The sequence below is a fragment of the Tenrec ecaudatus genome, chromosome 3 (assembly GCF_050624435.1).
Source record: "Tenrec ecaudatus isolate mTenEca1 chromosome 3, mTenEca1.hap1, whole genome shotgun sequence".
NCBI classification, from domain to species: Eukaryota; Metazoa; Chordata; class Mammalia; order Afrosoricida; family Tenrecidae; genus Tenrec; species Tenrec ecaudatus.
Window position 1 is genome coordinate 123,692,227 of NC_134532.1, and position 19,924 is coordinate 123,712,150.

General features: G+C 39.3%; 1 protein-coding gene across 3 annotated transcripts in view; it reads right to left on the reverse strand.

Annotated features, from left to right (window-relative positions):
* Positions 1–19,924, reverse strand: part of RAP1GDS1 (Rap1 GTPase-GDP dissociation stimulator 1) — a 159,470-nt gene that overhangs the window by 80,162 nt on the left and 59,384 nt on the right. For all 3 annotated transcript variants that reach the window (XM_075544003.1, XM_075544002.1, XM_075544004.1), the window contains exons 3-4: positions 14,163–14,285; positions 4,110–4,235 (exon numbers count right to left, since the gene is read on the reverse strand). In XM_075544003.1, coding sequence (XP_075400118.1) covers positions 4,110–4,235; positions 14,163–14,285 — 249 coding nt within the window. The remainder of the gene's footprint in view (positions 1–4,109; positions 4,236–14,162; positions 14,286–19,924) is intronic.

The window sequence follows — 19,924 nt, forward strand, 5'->3', positions numbered from 1 at the left end:
ATTTTTCTACCACATTAAAAGTTTTTAATGGCATAAACCTTTATTTTAGAGCCAATAACAATGTTACAAAACAGCATCTATTTCAAACTATATAGGACATCTTTACAATCAAGTATTTTCATATGATCAAATTTGCAATTACTACTTAAAATAGTGGATGCATGGAGGTATTTTAATATACATGAAGTACTTCTATAATAAATTCACTTATGAAATACAACAAATTGGTGACAATTGAAGAATCTTATATATTTATGTCACCTATTGGTAGATTAGTCTGAATCTTAATAATGAGAAAAAGCCAGGTTAATCTATAGACCCATACAACCTTTTAATAACAATCAAGTGGCTTAAATTATCACATTGAAAATAAATTTATTTTAAATTATAGAACATGATTATTCCCTGTGGAATACAATTGTTGCAAATACATTGATTACTTATGCAATTTTGAAGCATTCTTGCAGTATATTGACATATTTATCTAGGACCAATGTACATTATAAAACATTGTATAATGATTGCTAATTATTTTTCAACACTTTGAAGTGGGAATTAAGAAGTTTTTCTTTCACCTTTCAATAAAAAAGTAGGTAGAATCACTATACATAAGCAGGTTAATGCATATATTTTAGAGCAATATTTCTACTTGCGTCAGTAAGTTATGCAAAATCCATTTCACTTTATTCACACTGGCTTTGGCAAGTCTAGTTGCCTCATTTTGAATATTTACTTATTCATCTGTGAGCAAGAATTTTCTTTTATATAATCATGTGTAGCATACTATGTTTCTTAAGTGTGCATTTTTCTTTTTAATAGGAATAATTACATAACAAGCCTTAATATTATTTCTGAAAACATTTGTTTCACTTTAACATACACTAATTTGATTTACATACCACTCATCTTCTGGAGTAGAAAAAGGCACAAAAAATCAATTTCACCTACTGATTTCTTTCTGTCCTCTATAAAATATCTTTTAAGCAGTCTATTGAATAACAATTATTTCCTGACCTCAAAGAGTAATATCCATTAGCAGAGAATATAGTCTCCTAACATAACCTTATTAAAATATGGGTGGAGATTTAACATAAACAATTAAAAAAATAAGGCCATTGAAATATATCAGCAACTCTGGATAAATGTATAAACAAAATCAATCACCGAAAGAAGAAAATGCTAACACAAATACAATTTTGCTAACCTAAACATTTTTTTCTCTTCTTTGATATGAAAAATGTCAATCTTCTCATGAAAAGCTATTTTAGCAAACTAAAAGAACAGAAGAGTTTTAAAATATGGCTTATATCAGAAGTCTGTTTGGATACTTGGAAAGAGAAATCTTTATCTGAAGTGCCTTGGAGGCTCTGGGAGAAAAAGAAAGAGGTATTTTAAATGAAACAATGTTCCCCACCAGAATTCTTTCATCTCTGAATGTGAGAGAGAGCCTGGGATCCAAAAAGTTCATCAGAAACAAAGCCACACACTATCCCATTTAGCAGTTATATCAGTCTGCTGCATGATGTTAGGAGTAGATAAGGCATCTTCCTTTCATTAGAGTTCCTAAAATGGGGACTGTCAAGGCTGGAAAAACTGAGACCTGACCTATTTTTTTGTTTCAAAAGAATTCTATGATTTTTATGGTGAGCGTAATTCTTTCTAAGCTAAAGTTTTCCTCCTATCAAATATACTACATCAACTGAAATAAGCTAGCAAATGTCTTATTTGTTAAGTGCAGAAGTAAAACGTCTATACAATATACATAAATTTCTATTTCTAACAATGAATTCCTTATAGTTCTTGCTATATACCTCTTCTTTACTGTTTATGGCAAGCTGTATATGATCCTGAAAAAACCCATCCTTATGAAAGTATTAATTTGGAGTACATTTATGAAAGTAAGTTAATTTATTAGCCTGATAGGTAAGATTGATGAAAAATTAATATATGATTTTGAAAAAAACACTTTACCTAGAAGAAAATGATTCTATTAATAGTTTTTACTTTTATGAATAAATATAACCTTTTTTAGGAGAAAAGAGTTGACGTATTAATTGAATGGAAACCATTTATTACTTGTTTAAAAAGAGAAATTTAATTTCTTGTTTTTAAAAAGACTCAATTGCACAATATCTAATAAGTGAATTTCATATGAATTACAAAAATCAACTATGCAGCAGATTTACAGACTTGATATGACCCGTATAATTCAAATAGACACTCTAAGAGAGCAAGCAATCTTATGAAAATGATGTGCATAACACAGCATGGCTCAGTAAATATATTTTCACAATGTGGTTTTCAGTAATAAACTACTTGTCATATTTATGCAGCTTTAAGATTACTAACTTCATTTTCCTTAAATAAAGCTAAATGTATGAAAGATGGCCTACATGTTTAATTTTCCGTTTAACCACAATTTCCATTGAATTACATTATGATGAAGTACTTATAAATATTTATAAATGAATGAAACCCAGATAATTTTACCTTCATAGCCTTATGCATACCCACATAACTTTGTATGATATATCTTGTAAAGATCGAGTAAGTGGGTAGGATGAACACTATAATAATGAGCTTCAGTTTCATCAAGAATGGTAATCTTATTAACCAGACATTTATTACCCTGACTTCAAGGCCTACTTAGAGTTCACAGGAAATAAAATTACTGCGTCCATAAAGCACAGCAATACGAGGCAGCACATCACTGTGGGCAGTTCTTCTTTGCCAACATTAAATAAAACTTCAGGGCAAAAGTACTTAAAAGGTAATATTTCCTATGTTCAAACATGTAGAATTAAAGAATAACGAAAGTGAACAGGATTTATAGACTATTTTTGTTAGTCTTAAATTCTAGTAATAAAACTTCTAGGAAGGAAAATAGAAATGATCAATATTCTTCATGTATATGCCATAAATCTATGACCATTATCTTGCAGAGAACTCTTTAAAACGTAATGTTAATCATATGAAACGTACATTAAATGGCTCAAATGAAAGCTGACATTATAAAGCTATGAGGCTTAATGGAAAATCTTAAATAAGACAAAACTGTAAACAGTAACCACTAAAGTTTTCTAAATAAAGCTAATATTCTAGATAACAGAAATGGCATGAAGAAGCAGATAGGTACATTTTCAAGTAGTATTAGGAAACTGTAGTTTAAAATTTATATTAAGATTACCCATGTGACTCAGAAAAAGCAAACACAGGAGAAACAGTGATGTCAGCCATACCACTGCTGCTAAAGACAAGACCACGGTAGCCTTCATCCTTTTCCCTCCTTCCTTCTTATATTATAAATGAATATATCTAGGATCTCAGGCTTATGCCCGTAAATCATATTTTGAGTTATCATATTTATCATTAAAAGACCTTGTCTTTATGTCTACAACAAATTCAACATTAAAAGTTAGTGAATGATAAATGGTTTTATTTCAGAAAGTGAAAATCTAATTAAAATCAGGATACATCTAATTAAATTGAATATACTCAAGATTTTTCTGTGTTTTGTCATATGTAGACACAGGCAGGAAAGAGAAATACAAAATGTCATATACTTGCACTAAGCTGATACCCTAGACCATGCCTCCCTGTGTGAGCACAACAGAGTGTCATAGAAGGTGGTGAGGATGGCAATGACATAAGAACAAACTAGAAGGGTGTCGATGCAAATGCGGTGGGCCAATCTAGCGTGCGAGAATACAAAGGACTTTATGAATGGTTTCACTAAATTGCAAGTCATTAAAAAAGTTGTGTTCGTCATTCTCATTCAGTAGTACTTTAATAAAAGATACATACACATATTTTGTCTAAATGTGAAAGCCTAAATTTCTTAAAAATTAACTTTAGTTTCCCCTGAAAGAGTATATGCCTATTGGGATAACAGAGGGAAAAATTCATTTCTGATAACTTCTAAGTTAAGAATAATGAGGTCTAAATGTCCAACAATTCTTCTAAATATGCAAAGCTAAGTCATACTGGCCCAAGTTAGTGTCCTATTCAGCCTGGAAAAGTCAGTGCTAACACCAAAAGTGAAATGAATCTGAAAATCGGAACTCTTACAGAAAACACCTTCATAGATCACCAACGCAGGCAATACTTACGACTGTCGTAACATATGTTTCCAAGCGCCCTGCCTGTTTGAAGCAGCACTTCCTGGTCTTTGCTGTTTAACAGCTGCACCAGCGGTGAAATCAATCCAGCATCCACACATGGAATTCGCATAAACTCTGAAAACAAGATACATTGACTTAAGAATCTGAGGATTTTCCAGTTTACATAAATGTCCTTAATAATCTACTAATAAAATGTTTAACATGTCTGTTAACATGTTTAAGGTCCTATTAATATCCTACTGAAAAGGAAAAAGTATACAGAAAAGAGTCATAATTTTCTTTGCTGAGTTTTCTCTGCCCCAAAGATTTTTAATGAACTTTCATTATACCTCTATTATCATTATTAATAATAACTGAATGTGCTTTAAAAGCAACATGAGGATGTTGCTTTTTCCATGAGCTGGATTAATTAAAGAACAATTCAACTAAGTCATCAACTTGCCTAATTTCTTTCACTGTATGTTCTGAAAAAAACAAAATGGAAATGCCTTTAAAAGGTTCTAGTGAATCATTAAAAGTAACAGACCTTTTCCCTGGTAAGATGTAGTAGAACCTTCTATTCTTTTACCATCATTCCCATCCTTTATTAAAATCCATTTTATGACAGCTCACTCATATCTGCTATCGCACCCATAATTCACCAAAAAAGGTAAAAAAAGTACCAAATGTTAAGCTTTCTTATATTTCAAATCCAGTTTTTTCCTTAGCTTCATTGTAAAATATTGTCTACTTATTGGTGCCAGTGGCTCCGTGTTGAGAAACAATGGCTAACAGTGAAGCAGCCTGATTCTCTAAGGAATGCATCCTGGGAAATCCTGTGGGGCGGCTTTACATGGTCCCAGAGGGTCAATAGGAGTCAGCATCGATTCAATGGTAATGAGTTAATGATACCAGTAGAGTCAAGATTGGAAACAAACTTTTTAAGTGTTTTATGATGGGCTATCACTACAAAATCTGTAAATAATGAGTGTCTAATTGATAAACCCTTAAATTGTCCCCTGGGACATCATGACTTACCAAAGAATATTTCAGTCAACAAAGTTGGTCAAAAAAAGAGCTAATTACTTGACCCATAACCAATGTAAAAACAAAACAAAACACTCTTTTCATGCGGGCCACACGCCCTAAGTTTTTCTATAGGCACCTTCATAAGCAATCCTCCCTGCTTTCCTTTCACTTCCAAATCCCAAAGCACACCACACAGAGGTGTTAAGTGAGCTGTTAGTCCTGAATCAAGTTTACGCCTATATCTTTAATCGACTTTATAATCTTATCTAAAATAATCATAAGTCACAAAACATGTTCCTCAATACCTAGAGGATTTCATTTTTATCACATCTCATATCGTTATCTTACTGAAAGCTCTAATTTAATATCCCCAGCTGAAAGTCCTTACTTTTATAGTTTTATATGCATTTATAGTTTAACTGGTTTGTTAACTTACTTGCTACCCCACACCCTCAGCCATCAAGTCAGCGCTAACTCTGATCTACAGGGTTTCAAAGGTGGCAATCTCTACAGAAACCAACTGCCATATTTTTCGCATTTTTATTTTCCTTCTCACCTATTTCCCAACAATATATTCATTTCAATGATTAATACTGGTGTATCTTATTGCTTTGTTTTGTTGATGCTACTTTTCAGGCTGTGGTAATATCGAGTTATTTTTTCCCCTTTGTCCTTATGCTTGATAGGGTCATTGAGAGTTGGAATTGACTTGATGGCAGTGAACTTGGGAGTTTTATGTTCAAATGGTCCTTATGACTACAAATTAACTTTCAAAATATAGTTTTAGGTATCCCTTAAGTGGAAGGTACATAATTATAAGAAAGTTGCTTAATCTAGTAAAACTTTTCTGAATCACTTTATACTAAACAACAACATATAACAGACAACATTACGAGTACAAAGAACTTAAATATGCTGATGGTAAAAATTCATTATCTTTTAATTCCATTTTCCAGAAAATTTTGAAGACCCCTTGTATAATCCATTGGCATTTAGTCAACATACAAGCAACATTTCCAGTCCCTGATAAATAAAGTAAATTGAAAAGCAAAGAACTGTAACTGAGGAATAGCTAATTTTAACTACATGAAGTTACCAAGTGTCAGGTGGGTCTATGAGTGAAAAAGATAAGCTTACCAGGAATATATATTTTTAAATTATACTGGAAATGCTACTGTATGGCTACAGTTGTTCTCCTCATTCAAAAGAGTCTGTCTGTACTAAACATATTTATCTGTTAACCACGTGAGCCAGTCATGGTAGACGCAACTCCGACCTAGGTGCAGCCTACAAACATGCTGACCAACAGCCGACTTTGAGGTCCACTGGGAAATAAGACGATGGCTCACTTGTGGAGTGAGGGACCTATAAAGCACTTAATCGGGAAACTAAGTTTGCTGACCCACAGAGTCAGAGATGAGTGTCTTGGGGCTGAGGCTTAAGGTTAGTGACATGCCCTTTAGTCACTTATTAGCAACATTATAAAAAGAAACACCTCTGTAAACATTGCCTGAGCAGGGCAAAGGCCAAGGAACTAAGTCGCAGAGGTCAAGGACTAGAGGGGGACATGCCTGTGGGGACAACCAGAAGAGACTTCCTGACTGGAAGGACAATGTCCTGAAATTTTCTGATCTTGAAACTTTCTAATTTGTTAGCTTCCCTAATAAAATCCCTAATCACGAGTAAGGCCTGTGACTTCAGCGAGGCCCATGCAATGAATTAGTGCACCTGCGGGAGGGATAGTTGGTGTCAGAATTAGTAAGGAGGAAAGAGGGTAACCTCAGCTTCACAGGAATCAGCCTTGTGCTGATGAGTTTGATTCTCTTTATTCCCTGTGAAGTCAGACACGGTCAGTAATCGCCTTCTACATTTTACATAAAATAAATACGGACTTACTGCGGAGCAAGGTGCAGCAGGTTAAATGTTGGGTTGCTAACTAACCATTGGTTAGCAGTTCATTCCCACTAACTGCTCCCTGGGAGAAAGATGAGGCTATCTGCTCCCAGGAAGATTTACAGCATCAGAAACCCTATGGAACAGTTCCAACTCTGTCTACACAGCTGCTACGGGTCAGAATTAACTCAACAGGTTTCAGTAGGTATTCAGTAACCCCTTGTGGCACAAGGGATATGCAATCTGAAGGTCAGCTGTTTGAAACCACAAGCCGCATTGCTTTCTACTTTCATGAAGAGTTAGTCTTGGAAATCCACATGGGAAGTTCTACCCTGTCTACAGGGTCATTTTGGGTAATGTAGTCAATTAATATGGACCTTCTAGCCATACTCCCTTATGTGATGTGTTATAAATTCGAGCCTCTATGCCTAGGGTCGTGATACGGTGTTGCTATACTAATGGATGAGATAAAGGAGAACATATCCTGAGCCACCACCTTAGCAGAAGTAGAGATGTAGGTGTTTACTTGGGGATCTTGTCTGTTGGAAGACAAAAACCACACTTCCATCAAAGCCATTCTTCTGAAATATAAGAGCCATCATGGTAGCAGAGAGAAACCCCCAAACCATAAATGAATAAGAGCTACCAGTGGAGCACATTTGAGATCTCTGTCTGAAGTGGCAGAGGCCATGCCCCAAAGCATTCGAGATTACAGCATGGAAACCATATGGCAGAATGGAGGAGTGGTGTCAAGACTGAGACTGTGAGGCAGCAGGCTGGCTTCTTGGCTCATGAGGGCAGAGGCTAAGGAACCACATGGCGCAGAGGCTGAGGACTAGAGTGAGACTTGGCTGCTGAGGAGAGATGCTGCTGTGGACTGATGACTGCTATTCTTATTGTCTACTAATACTGACTGCGGTGACCTGTGAACGTCCCTAATAAGCCCCTTAATCATGAGTATTGTCTGTGAGTTTTGTGTGGCCCTTGCAACGGATTAGTGAATCCAACAGAGAGGTAAAGTATCATGGGAAGAAATGTTGGTGTCAGAATAAAGAAGGATGGAGGATGAAGGCATGTCTCACCTCTGTTTGCATTATGGCAACTGGGTGGAGTTGGGGTTTCCTCTCCCTTACATAACCAGAAGTCAGAAATACTTCCTCCTGTATGTTTTGCTCAATGGGAATCGAGTGGATGGCAGTAAGTTCTGTTGTGGTTGCTTTAGTTTAGAGTCCATAACACAGCACGGTAGTTATATAATCATAGTAGCACAGATGTGACACACAAAGAACACGGGGGGGGGGGGGAACCAGACAGGACTCATCCCTCCAGAGCTCCTGCTGCCAGACCAGAACATTGGGAGGTAAGGCCAAGGAAAACGGGAAGGGGTGTCCTGAAATTAGAACTAGGGTACCAGGATTTCTCCTAAACCTTTTTGTGTGGGATTTCCACTCACAAAGCAAACCAAGAATGCTTTAAAGCGCTCTAGCTTTGGCAAGCCCACAGGCACTGGCTGTGCCCTTGCCAGGAGCAGTGATTCCTGCGGGCGGACACCGGAGAGGGGACAGAATCCCAGCCACGAGGGGAACCTCACTCCAGAGCTCTCCGTGTGGTTGGCTGCCTTGAGCCTATGGCCAGGGGACTGGTGGCGGGTAGCCATAATTTAGAGTAAAAGAAAAAAATAGAGTATTACCTTAGGAAGATCGCGGTGTGGGAGAAATAGGCGGAAAGTCGGGAGTCCAGGGAGCAAATCTAGTTCCAATTGGCCGAGAAGGAAATAACCCCCATAATAAGCTGGACCTCCCCCTCTGGGGGCCAGCCTGACAGCCCCAAATCAGAGCACATCACAAGCAAAAAAAAAGGGGTGAAATATATATTATTGGTTTAAAACTCAAACCCAAGTCTGGTTGCTGAGCTCCAAGGGGCACATAGGCAGAGGACCTTAACATAAATCAGCCTAAGAAGCAACCTAGCTAAGGATGCCAGAACTCAGCTACAGGGCCTGGCAGCTTTAGCTGGCTAGGGAGATAAAAAAATAAAATCCTCAGGCTCATCGGGCTTGCTTTTTAGTCTCCTCTTTGCCTCTTTCTTGGTCTCTCATATTCTACTGCTAACCTCCAGACCACTCCCCTTAGCCTAAGGCATTTACACCTGTGCCACACCCAGCTAGGTGAGCTCCACCTGTGTACTAGCGAGGCTGGGAAAAGCCCTGCTGACTACCACCAGGGGATATTCTGCTCAACTTCTCACTGGGCAATTCCTGCCTGTGTGCCTGGGGGCATAAGGCAGCTCGACCAATACTCCTCAACGCTCCAAGCTGCTGCAGGAACCTCTGCCCAACCTCCGCAACACCAAAGCAGGCAACACTTCTGGGTCACTCCCCTGAGAGGGAAGCCACAGGAGGACAAAGTGGTAGGTTAATCCCATAGTGGAATAAGCTGTAGGCAGTTTGAAGGAGTACTCCTACAAGTCTCCCAGAGAGAGCCAGTGCTCTTCAACTCCCAGGAAATTGGCACCTGGCTCATCTAAAACAATGCAACGCAAACAGCCATCAGCCCCAATGACATCAATGAAAAAATGGGAGAAATAAAAGGCAATGACAGAAGATGTCCTGAACATAATGACATGCATAGAGGAAGCAGACATTGAGCTGCCACAGATAGAAATTTTCAGAATGCTACTTGGAGTCATAGAGGATATGAAGGAAACAATATAGAAAAAGGATGAAATGATAGAAGAGGTAAAAGCAATAAATCAAAGAGAAATACAGGAGCTTAGGGAGGAGATAACAAAAGCCATTAGCACACTCCTGGACCTCGAGAAGCGACTGGAGGAATCAGAGAACCGCATCAGTGACTTGAAGGACAGCCAAGCAGACTTTAACAACAAAAATCTAATAAGATCATCAGAGAAGCTGAAGAAAACTAAAGAGCTATGTCTGATGCTATGAAGCGGAACAACATTAGAATTATTGGTTAACTGGAGGAAGACACAACAAAGAAGTCATCTGCAACAACAGTGAGAGAATTCTTGGAGGAAAGCTTCCCCAGCTTAATGAATAAAAACCAGGCAACAATTCAGGAGGCTGAAAGAACCTCAGCAAGACTGGAAGTCACCAAGGTACATAACAGTTAAATTATCCAACTTTGAGGAAAAGGAAAAAATCATGAGAGCAGCTAGGGGAAAACAAGCAATCACATATAAAGGTTCCCAAATAAGAATACGCTCACATCTATCAGCAGAAACTATGAAGAAGAGGAGAAAGTGGAGTAACATATTCCAAAAATTGAAGGAAAACAATGCATACCCAAGAATACGCTACCCAGCCAAATTATCAATCAAGATAGATGGAGAAATCAGAGTCTTGCCACACAAGGAAAAACTCTAAGACTACGTTAGAAGAAACCCAGCCCTACAAAAGATCCTTCCCGACCCAGTATGGGCAGAACAACACTCACCAAGCATAAATAAGAGACCACCACTTAGAACAACCTCACCCAGAGGGCAAAAAAGAGAAAACAAACTTCAAGATAGCATTGACTTAAACATAGAAAGACTTGAAAGGCTACGGAGGTAAGCTTTAAAAAAAAAAAAGGCAAATGGGGCATAGCGAAAAAGCTATGGTATACAAATATTCCTGGGGTGAGGACCAGGTAATATGGCAGGGACCAGATCCAATACAGGGATACACATGGTAGACAACCAAAAAAGCAGGTGGGGAAAGGAAAATAATAATAATAAAAAAGAAAAGGGTAGAGGGGGCACAGGGCACTAACCCACCCAAGGGGAGGGTATTGTTTGTGTCTCCACAGGGAACGAAGGACCAGACTTCAACCCGATGCTCCAACATGTGAATGAAACATGCAGACGTGGAGTAGGGAACCAGTGGAGAGGTCTGGGGGGCCGGCCCCAACCCCAACAACTAAGGAGACATCTGCCCCTCCCCTCAGAAGAATTTATGTCAAAGGACGGCACTGAATCTACAGCTCTGGAAGAGGGACATATCTGATTGGAACACATGGGAGCAGATGAATGGGGAAGAGTAGAGAGTGGAGCACATCATGGGCCACCAAGCCAGGAGGTCGATGTTCCCAATTAGAACAGCCAGTCGACAAGAGAGGACCACATGGCCAGCCCCACTAGGAGACACGTATGAGACATGATGTCCCTCACTGACCCATAGCCCTACAGGCGACAACACCGGAGACAAAGTGAGGGAATTGCACCCGATCCGCCACACCGAGACAAAACATTAAGGGGGTGCAACAGAACAGCAAGGAAATAGAGCGACGAGGCCCCAGGGAAAGCTGAAGCTGGATGTTGGGGCCAGGGCATGGTGCCCAACAGATTGGGCTGGAAAACACGCCTAAAGGCCAACAAACAATCCTTGAACTACAAGCGTTTCTTGTGTTTTGTCATTGGTTTGTTGTTTTGTTGTATACTGTTGCTTGGCTGTGCTCTGTCTTGTTTTTGTGCATGTTACTATTTTCGCAGGTCTGTCTAAATAAGATAGGCTGGATGAACAATTGTAGGAGAAAACAATGGACCGATAGTTCCGTGAGGACATGGGAGACAGGGAGGTGGGGGGAAAGGTAGTGGTATTAATAAACCCAGGGACAAGGGAACAACAAGAGATCCAAATCGGTGGTGAGAAGGGTGTGGGAGGCCTGGCTGGGCATGATCAAGGGTAATGTAACTAAGAGGAATTGCTGAAACCCTGGTGAGGACTGAGCAGTATAGTGGGACAGGAGGGAAGTCAAAGGAAATAGAGGAAAGAGCTGAGAGGCAGAGGGCATTTATAAAGGTCTAGATAAAGACATGTACATATGCAAATATATTTAAACGTAAGGATGGGGAAATAGATCTATGTGCATATATTTATAAGGTTAGTATTAAGGTAGCAGAGGGACATTGGACCTCCACTCAAGTACTCCCTCAGTGCAAGAATACTTTCTTCTATTAAATTGGCATTCTATGATGCTCACCTTTCCGACACAACCGCTGAAGACAAAGTAGGTGAACAACTAAATGTGGTGACAAAAGCTGATGGTGCCCGGGTATCAAAAGAGATAGCGTCTGGGGTCTTAAAGGCTTGGAGCTAAACAAGCAGCCATCTGGCTCAGAAGTAATAAAGTCCACATGGAAGAAGCACACCAGCCTGTGTGACCACGTGGTGCTGAAGGGATCAGTTATCAGGCATCAAAGAAAAAAAAATCGTATCATTTTGTGCTCACCATCCTGATATTATCGCTGAAGACAAATGGGTGCATAAGCAAATGTGACGAAGAAAGCTGATGGTGCCCAGATATAGCATCTGGGGTCTTAAAGGCTTGAAGGTAAACAAGCGGCCATCTAACTCAGAAGCAACAAAGCCCACATGGAAGAAGCACACCAGCCTGTGAGATCACAAGGTGTCAAGGGATCAGGTATCAGACATCATCAGAACAAAAATCTTACCATAGTGAATGAGGCAGGGAGTACAGAATGGAGACCCAAAGCCCATTTGTAGGCCACTGGACATCCCCTTACAGAAGGGTCTTGGGGAGGTGATGAGACAGTCAGGGTGCGACGTAGCAATCACGAAAAATACAACTTTCCTCTTGTTCCTAAATGCTTTCTCCCCCACCCTCCACCTCCACTGTCATGTTCCGAATTCTACCTTGCAAGCCTGACTAGACCAGAGGAGGCACACTGGTACAGATGGGAACTGGAAACACAGGGAAGCCAGGGCGGATGATTCCCTCAGGACCAGTGGTGTGAGTGGCGATACTGGGAGGGCATAGGGAGGGTGGGCTGGAAAGGGGAACCTATTTCAAGGATCTGCATGTGACCTCCTCCCGGGGGGCAGACAACAGAAAAATGGGGGAATGGAGACGTGGGACAGAGTAAGATATGACAAAATAATAATTTATAAATTATCAGGGTTTCATGAAGGAGAGGGGAGTGGAGAGGGAGGGGAAAAAATGAGGACCTGATGCTAGGGGCTTGAGTGGAGAGCAAATGTTTTGAGAATGTGCAAATGTGCTTTACACAACTGATGTATGTATGGATTGTGATGGGAGGTGTATGAGTCCCTAATAAAATGATTAAAAAAAAAAAGAACACACGGCCCAGTTTCAGTTACAGCAACCAAACAAAGGATTTACCAGCATAGAGTCTCATTGGCACTTGCGAGATATTTGAGAACCTCTAAAAATACAAAAATATAGCATACACTTTTCTTTTTATTACACATATGAACAAGTTGTTTATTGGGTAAGAAAAACTTTATATACTAGTATTTTATAATGCCACCTGTCATGGTGATTAAACACATGGACTCGGGAATCTTTAATTTTTCTCTTTAATATATGCTATTTACTAAAATGAAGGATCTAAAAATAATGTCAAGCTGGCAAACTGATGTGGTCCAAAAGTATTACATTTAGTATAGCCTTCTTTTAGGCCTACAAATTCCTTTAAGAATATAGTGACTGAATTAAAATACTGTGCGATAATTCTGTTATAATTTAATTCTTCCAAGGATATAAGCCAATAGTAATGGCAAGGGTTCACCATTATATAATCTAAACTTTGTTGCCACTGTTGATTTTCCTGTGTATGCTTACATAGAAATATAAGGAGTATGTTTGCCTAGAAGGTGAGGGTAGCAGAAGACAGAGCAAAATTGTTGAAGTAGGAAAGGCTACAATCACAATGACGAAAGAAACCAATGCGTTTACATGGCTATAACACAAAATAATTTGTAAAAGCATATATATAAACATACATATGCTATACATACACATATGTATATGTAAGCACACACATATTATACATACATGTATGTATGGTAAACCCTCTCACAACAATTAAGATCCTGTGACTAAGGAAATACATGACACAAGTGGAGCTGGAACCAGTTACCTTTCAGGAAAAAAGCTACTATGAAGTAAAGTAATAGCAAACAGTAAATTAATGGATAGGATGACTATAGCTATAGTCATTTTAAACAATTACATGAAAAAAAATCAAAGAAAAGAAAAATTATAAAAATAATCTCATCTATAAAATGAAAACATAAATGAATAAAACATACTGACAAGTAGTAAGATGTAAAACTGTTGATGTTCCCAGCAGAAAAGTTCTTGAGGAAAACCTCACCATTTTTGGCTACTTCTGCTATGATGTTAGCTACTTTGGCTGAGCAGGAAGACTGTGGAGTCAACAGATTTGCAAAAAGCTGGAGTATTCCACTTCCTTGGATTTTTTCACTTGTTTCCATATCTGAAAGAGATGTATAAAAAGAGACTCAATGAAAATCTTCAATTCTAACAACTTCATCTACAATGAAACATTTTTATCCCCATCTATCACTGAATTCAGTTTCAATTATACATTCAGACGTTGTATTTTTAGAAAAATAACGTTCAAGTACATTTTGCTGTTTAAAATACAATTCAAAAAAATAGATACATAATGAAATACAATCCTCTGTCAGTGTACAGTGAGACTCTAAAGGCTGTCGTTCTGCACACACCAAGTGCTTACTAAATGTCTTCAATGTTCGTTCCAAATGGCTGTCCGCTCCAAGTAGAAGTGCTTTCCCCTATACTTTCTAGATTCCTAGCAGTTAATTATTTTATATAAATCTGAGAGTACCTCACAATCCCAGAGAAACTTCGGTTTTGACAAATGTCAATTACAATGAGCAAGACATGTACCTATCGTTGGATATGGAATGCATCAAGATGGACGAAGGGACAATCTATGTAGTTCCAAGGACAGTACTGTTTTTCACACAACTCAATCAAATCACCAGTATTAACAGTGAGAAGACAAAAACAGTACAACCCTTTTTGGTGACAAAGAAATTCAAAAGGCCCTTCTTGCCTTTTTAAAACCTGAAAACAAACTATGAAGACAACTATTGCTGCTTCTGTGTATATTCTCAACAAGAAATAAATTATTAAAAACAGAATAAAACAAGACAAGCCACTTTATGTACCTATTACTTAGAGCACAATTTATTGAAATAAAAGAAAGGAACAACTAGAATGATGAAAGGAATCAAAGGGGCTCAATAAAATAAAGCCCAAAATTACCACTGCACTCTGAACTGAGGAATAACATGTGTTTAAAAATAGAGGGTTTTAAAGCTCATTAAAATAATTTAAATTTGAAAAAAAATTTAAATTTGATCCTATGTACATGTACCTCCTTTATATTCTCTGTAAATAAATACCAACAATAGAAAACCCTAAAAATTTCCTGCTAATAGCCACTTAACTAATCAATAAAGAATACAAAAATCATTTTTACTAGAATGTCCACACAGAAAACTCCTATCTCTTTATACTAAGTGCTGATTGTTTAGTGCAGTGGTTTTCAGAAAATGAGACAAAAGATTTACAAGAATCCATTCAATGTCTTTCTTCCCTTTGTATTTAGGCATGGTCAAGTAAAAGGTGTGGGTGGCAGTCTGGATTTTGAAGGCCCATAGAAGAAGGGCAACTGCTACTCTAAAACAGTAACTGTTGGGGTCCTGTCTACCCTTGCACTGAGTCCTGCAAGCGTTTCTTCTGTTCACACGGCCACCTGCCACATGGAGGCAGTATAGTTAGAAACTGCCAGTGACAGAAGAGGAAACTGGAACCCCTGGACCAGCGAAACGTGAAGCCAGACTACACTACCATAAAGGGAGAAGTTAAAGCACAACTCAAACTTCTCAAGGTCAGTAACCAAATAGGAAAAGAGGGGGTGTTGGGTAGAACAGGAAGGAATTCATAATATGCCATATATACTCAAGTATAAGCCGACCCGAATATCAGCTGAGGCACCTAATTTTACTACAAAACTGCATAACAAATGTGCTGGAAAAAAAAACTCGGCTTATACACGAGTATACATGCCAAGTGTACAGCTTGAGAAAGACTAAGGTTCTTAACAAAGCTTCCAAGTACATACATTAAAATAAATTATTTTACCATTAAATATCAAGAGAAGGTTTGAAAGTATGCCGTTACAATAAGCTGCATTATATTATGCTAACATAGTCTTCATGGTGATAAATTAATAAAAATCATTTGGTAATCAATTTATAGTACATTCAAGTTAGAAGAGAAAAATGATTACTACTACTATCATTATATTTTAAAAGTATTCAGATTAAATTAATGGCACAATTTTAAAGTAATAAAAATGTTGTCAATTTTCAGAGGAGACCAGGTCTCCAACAACAAAGGTGGGGTGGTGGTGAGAATCCCATCACCGTGAAAGAGGGGTAGTGCGTGATGGGGACCCAATGCCCATCTGTAGACAGCTGGACACCCCTTCCAGAGGGGTAGTGAGGAGGAGATGGGCCACTCAGGGTTCAGTGTAGCAACAATGAAACTCAAAACCTTCCTCTAGTTCCTGAACGCTTCCTCCCCTCCCAATCATCATGACCCCAATTCTACCTTGCCTTGCGGACCTGGTTATACCAGAGGATGTACAGCGGTGCAGTGGGGATCTGGAGGCACAGGGAATCTAGGACAGACGAACCCCTCAACACCAGCGGTGGGAGTGGTGACACCAGGAGGGAAGGGGGTGTAGAAAGGGAGAACCAATCTTGGAGATCTATGTGTAACCTCCTCTCTGGGAGATGGGCAATGGGGAGGCGGGTGAGGGGAGACGCTGGGGAGTGTAAGATAAGATATAATAATTATTTATAAACTATCAAGGGACCAGGGGTGGGACCGGGGAGGGAGGGGGAGGGGGGAAAAAAGGGAAACCGAGCTGATTCCAGGAACCCAAGTGGAAGGTGAATTATGAGAATGATGAGTGCAACGAATGTATAAGGGTGCTTTGCTCAATTGATGTATGTACAGACTGTGATAAGAGCCCTATGAGCCCCAATAAAAAGATTTTTTAAAAATGTTGTCAATTTTACTTAGATTTACTGGGATGATAAAGAACTGTTATCTTTATACTCTGTATCCTACATCTTCTTCTGTCAGATTATGAAAGATGTTTTCTCATCAAAGGCAAGGATTTGGAGTGGACTACAAAGACCAGGATTAGGAACCAAGGAGCCAGGGGTCGACAGGTTTCTGGTGAAGTGTGAGTACTTCCTAAGGCACAGACTTTTAGAATGGAGTATATCGTGATACCTGGCCCTGTGCCAGAGTGAGATCATCCAAACAGAAAACTCCAGGCACTCCCACACAGGCGCGTCCCACATCTTTTTCATTTTGTCAAATGGAAAACGAAAACATTTGCACTTGTTCATACCAAGAATAACTCAAAATATAGCATGTCTAAAATCAAACGTATTCTCTTTCCCTTCTAGTTATTCTAAAGACACATGAGGCTCTCTCCCATAAAGAGTGAAGAGTTCTGGAAACTGAGAGAAGCAGTCCTACCTGTCCCGTAAGGTTGCTGTGAGCCAGAATCACCTCAGTGGCAGTGAGTTTGGATTTTGGATCTCTGAATGAATGGCAGAAGTATGTGCACGACGAGAGAAGCCCTAAAATGATAACGACTCCTTCTCTTCTGGTAAATACCTTCCAACCACTTACTTTCACCAGATCTCGGGTCACACATATTCCATCCCAGTATCTTCTGCATTATCCTTCCAGTTCTACACTCAATTCATTCAAGTTCTCGGGTTAGCCTGTGATTAAATACAACAGCCTGCTACGGACTCCCTGCTACAGACTCCCCCCACCCTCAGCACTTCCTGTTCCCCCCAACATATCATCTATAATGATGCCAACATAAACTCCTGGAGATAAACATTCTGTCACCCCTCCCTTATTTTAAACCTTTAAGTGGTCGTCCATAGCTCTGGATTAAACCTGGAATCCCCTGCACACTATTTCCCTGGTGTCTTTTTCCTGATGTGCCACCGTAGGCATGCTCCAGTTTAGTCACACGTAATTGCTTACAAAAACCAAACCCACTGCTGTGGAGTCAATTCTGACTCACAGTGACTCTTCATCACCTTACTCACTACCTCCTTACTGCACACAGTGTTCCCTCTGACACGCAACCCTCCTGCCCACTCTCCCACTTCAGCTAATTCCCTGTCAGGCACACAGTGTCTTCAACCAAGTAGCCTTGAATAAATGTCTTTTTAGTGATCTATGACTACCATAAATACTCTATCTTAAGTTTATATTGAGAGCATTTAAATTTTGGGGCAGGGAATGTACAGATGTGCTTTATACAATTGATGTATGTATATGTATGGATTGTGATAAGAGTTGTACGAGCCCCTAATAAAATGTTAAAAAAAATTTTCTCCATGTATTTTCTACCATATCACTTCATGTTTAAAAGTCCTATCAGATAATTAGAGCGAGCCATGTACTACAAAACGGCCATACAGTGAGATTACATGGGGTGCAGGCGCAGACTCGTTTGTGGAGTCCTAGTCCAGTGCTCTTTCTAGAATGAGTGTTTAGAAGGTATATGTTGATGCCTCAACCAGATCCTCTGAGCTGTTCTTGGAATCTATTTATAAATCATTTTTATAATTATGTTTTTCAGGTCTAAAATCTGAGGCAAGAGACACAGATTTTTCGTATTTTGGGATAAACAAATTGACAGTCACCACAATAGGGGGAGAGATGCAGATTTCAAACACCGAAGAGGACTACGAAGATGCTTAGTACAAGAAGATGAGAAAAACAACGCTGTCAATGAAAAATTAATGTCTCTGAAAGTAAGTGGAAGTATAAAGTGAGAGGGTACAAGAGCAGTGAATTATTTAATGTGGCTATTCTACCCAAAGTCTCAGTCAGTTCCACCAAATGACTTTTCATGTGTGTGGGGGGAGGGGGAGATTCACAGACACTGATAGGATTCAACTGTGAGTAATTAGCAGGACTCACGGCTTGCCATCCTGCTGGGCATGGTGTATACAATAAGCCATATGAGAAGCAGGAGGGCGTATCTACCAACAAGAGCCCGGAATGGAATGTCTCCTCTGGGTTCCTAGATGTCTGGCCAGTGAACTTCCTTGCTCCAGAAGAGAGCTGTGACATCTGAGGAGTGGCAGAGAAGCAGCAGTAGAACCACGAAGCAGAGCATGAGACAGAGTGGTGGGCTTCCCATCCACAGAGCAAGGAAAGCTGAGTGCTTTTGGGCAGGAGGTTAACTTGTGGAGAGGGGTGTCTCTGGGCTCTTAGTTGGGGAAGCTGGACTTGGCCCATGGAGATGGAGTTGAGTTCCTTCAAGTTGTGGCTTATGGAATGGGATATGTCCAGGAACTTAACTGGGGGGCGGGGGGCTGAGTTCACTAACCCATGGAGCTTGAGCTGAATGCCTTTGGGTTGAGGTTTCCAGCAGAGTGGCAAGCCCTTTGGGCATCTCTTAGCAGTCCGAAAATAATTTTGCAGCTTAAGCCCTGACTGAACAATTGTATCTTGAGCATGTCTCACTTGCATGGTAACCTATCAACTTCCTTAATAAACACTATTTATTAGTCCGAGCATTATCTGAGCTCTGAGTATCTAATGAGTTATAGAACCTAGATATGAAAGTAGAGAGTGAGTATGACACAGAACAGAATAGAGGGAAATAAATAAAATGGTATTTCTTTCCTTACAGGAAACATCTAAGGATCTTAAACAAAGAAGCAAAAAGAACATAAAGAGCAGGAAAGAAACGGATGTGTGCAGCTACTGAAATGAAAGAAAGCAAAGACCCATTGACACAATGACTCACAATCTGAAACAGAAGTAAAAAAGAAATCTAAGAGGTTTTTCGAAAAGATGAAGGTGCAAGGCTCATAAGGTGGAATAAATGATTTTGAGATTCTTGCAGTCATTTTGATTCCAGGGAAAATATAAGCTATGGGACTAGGAAAAGTTATGAGTTTGGAAGGCATTACTAGAATACGCAGGGAGAGTTGGTAGTGTGACTACTTTAAAAAATTACCA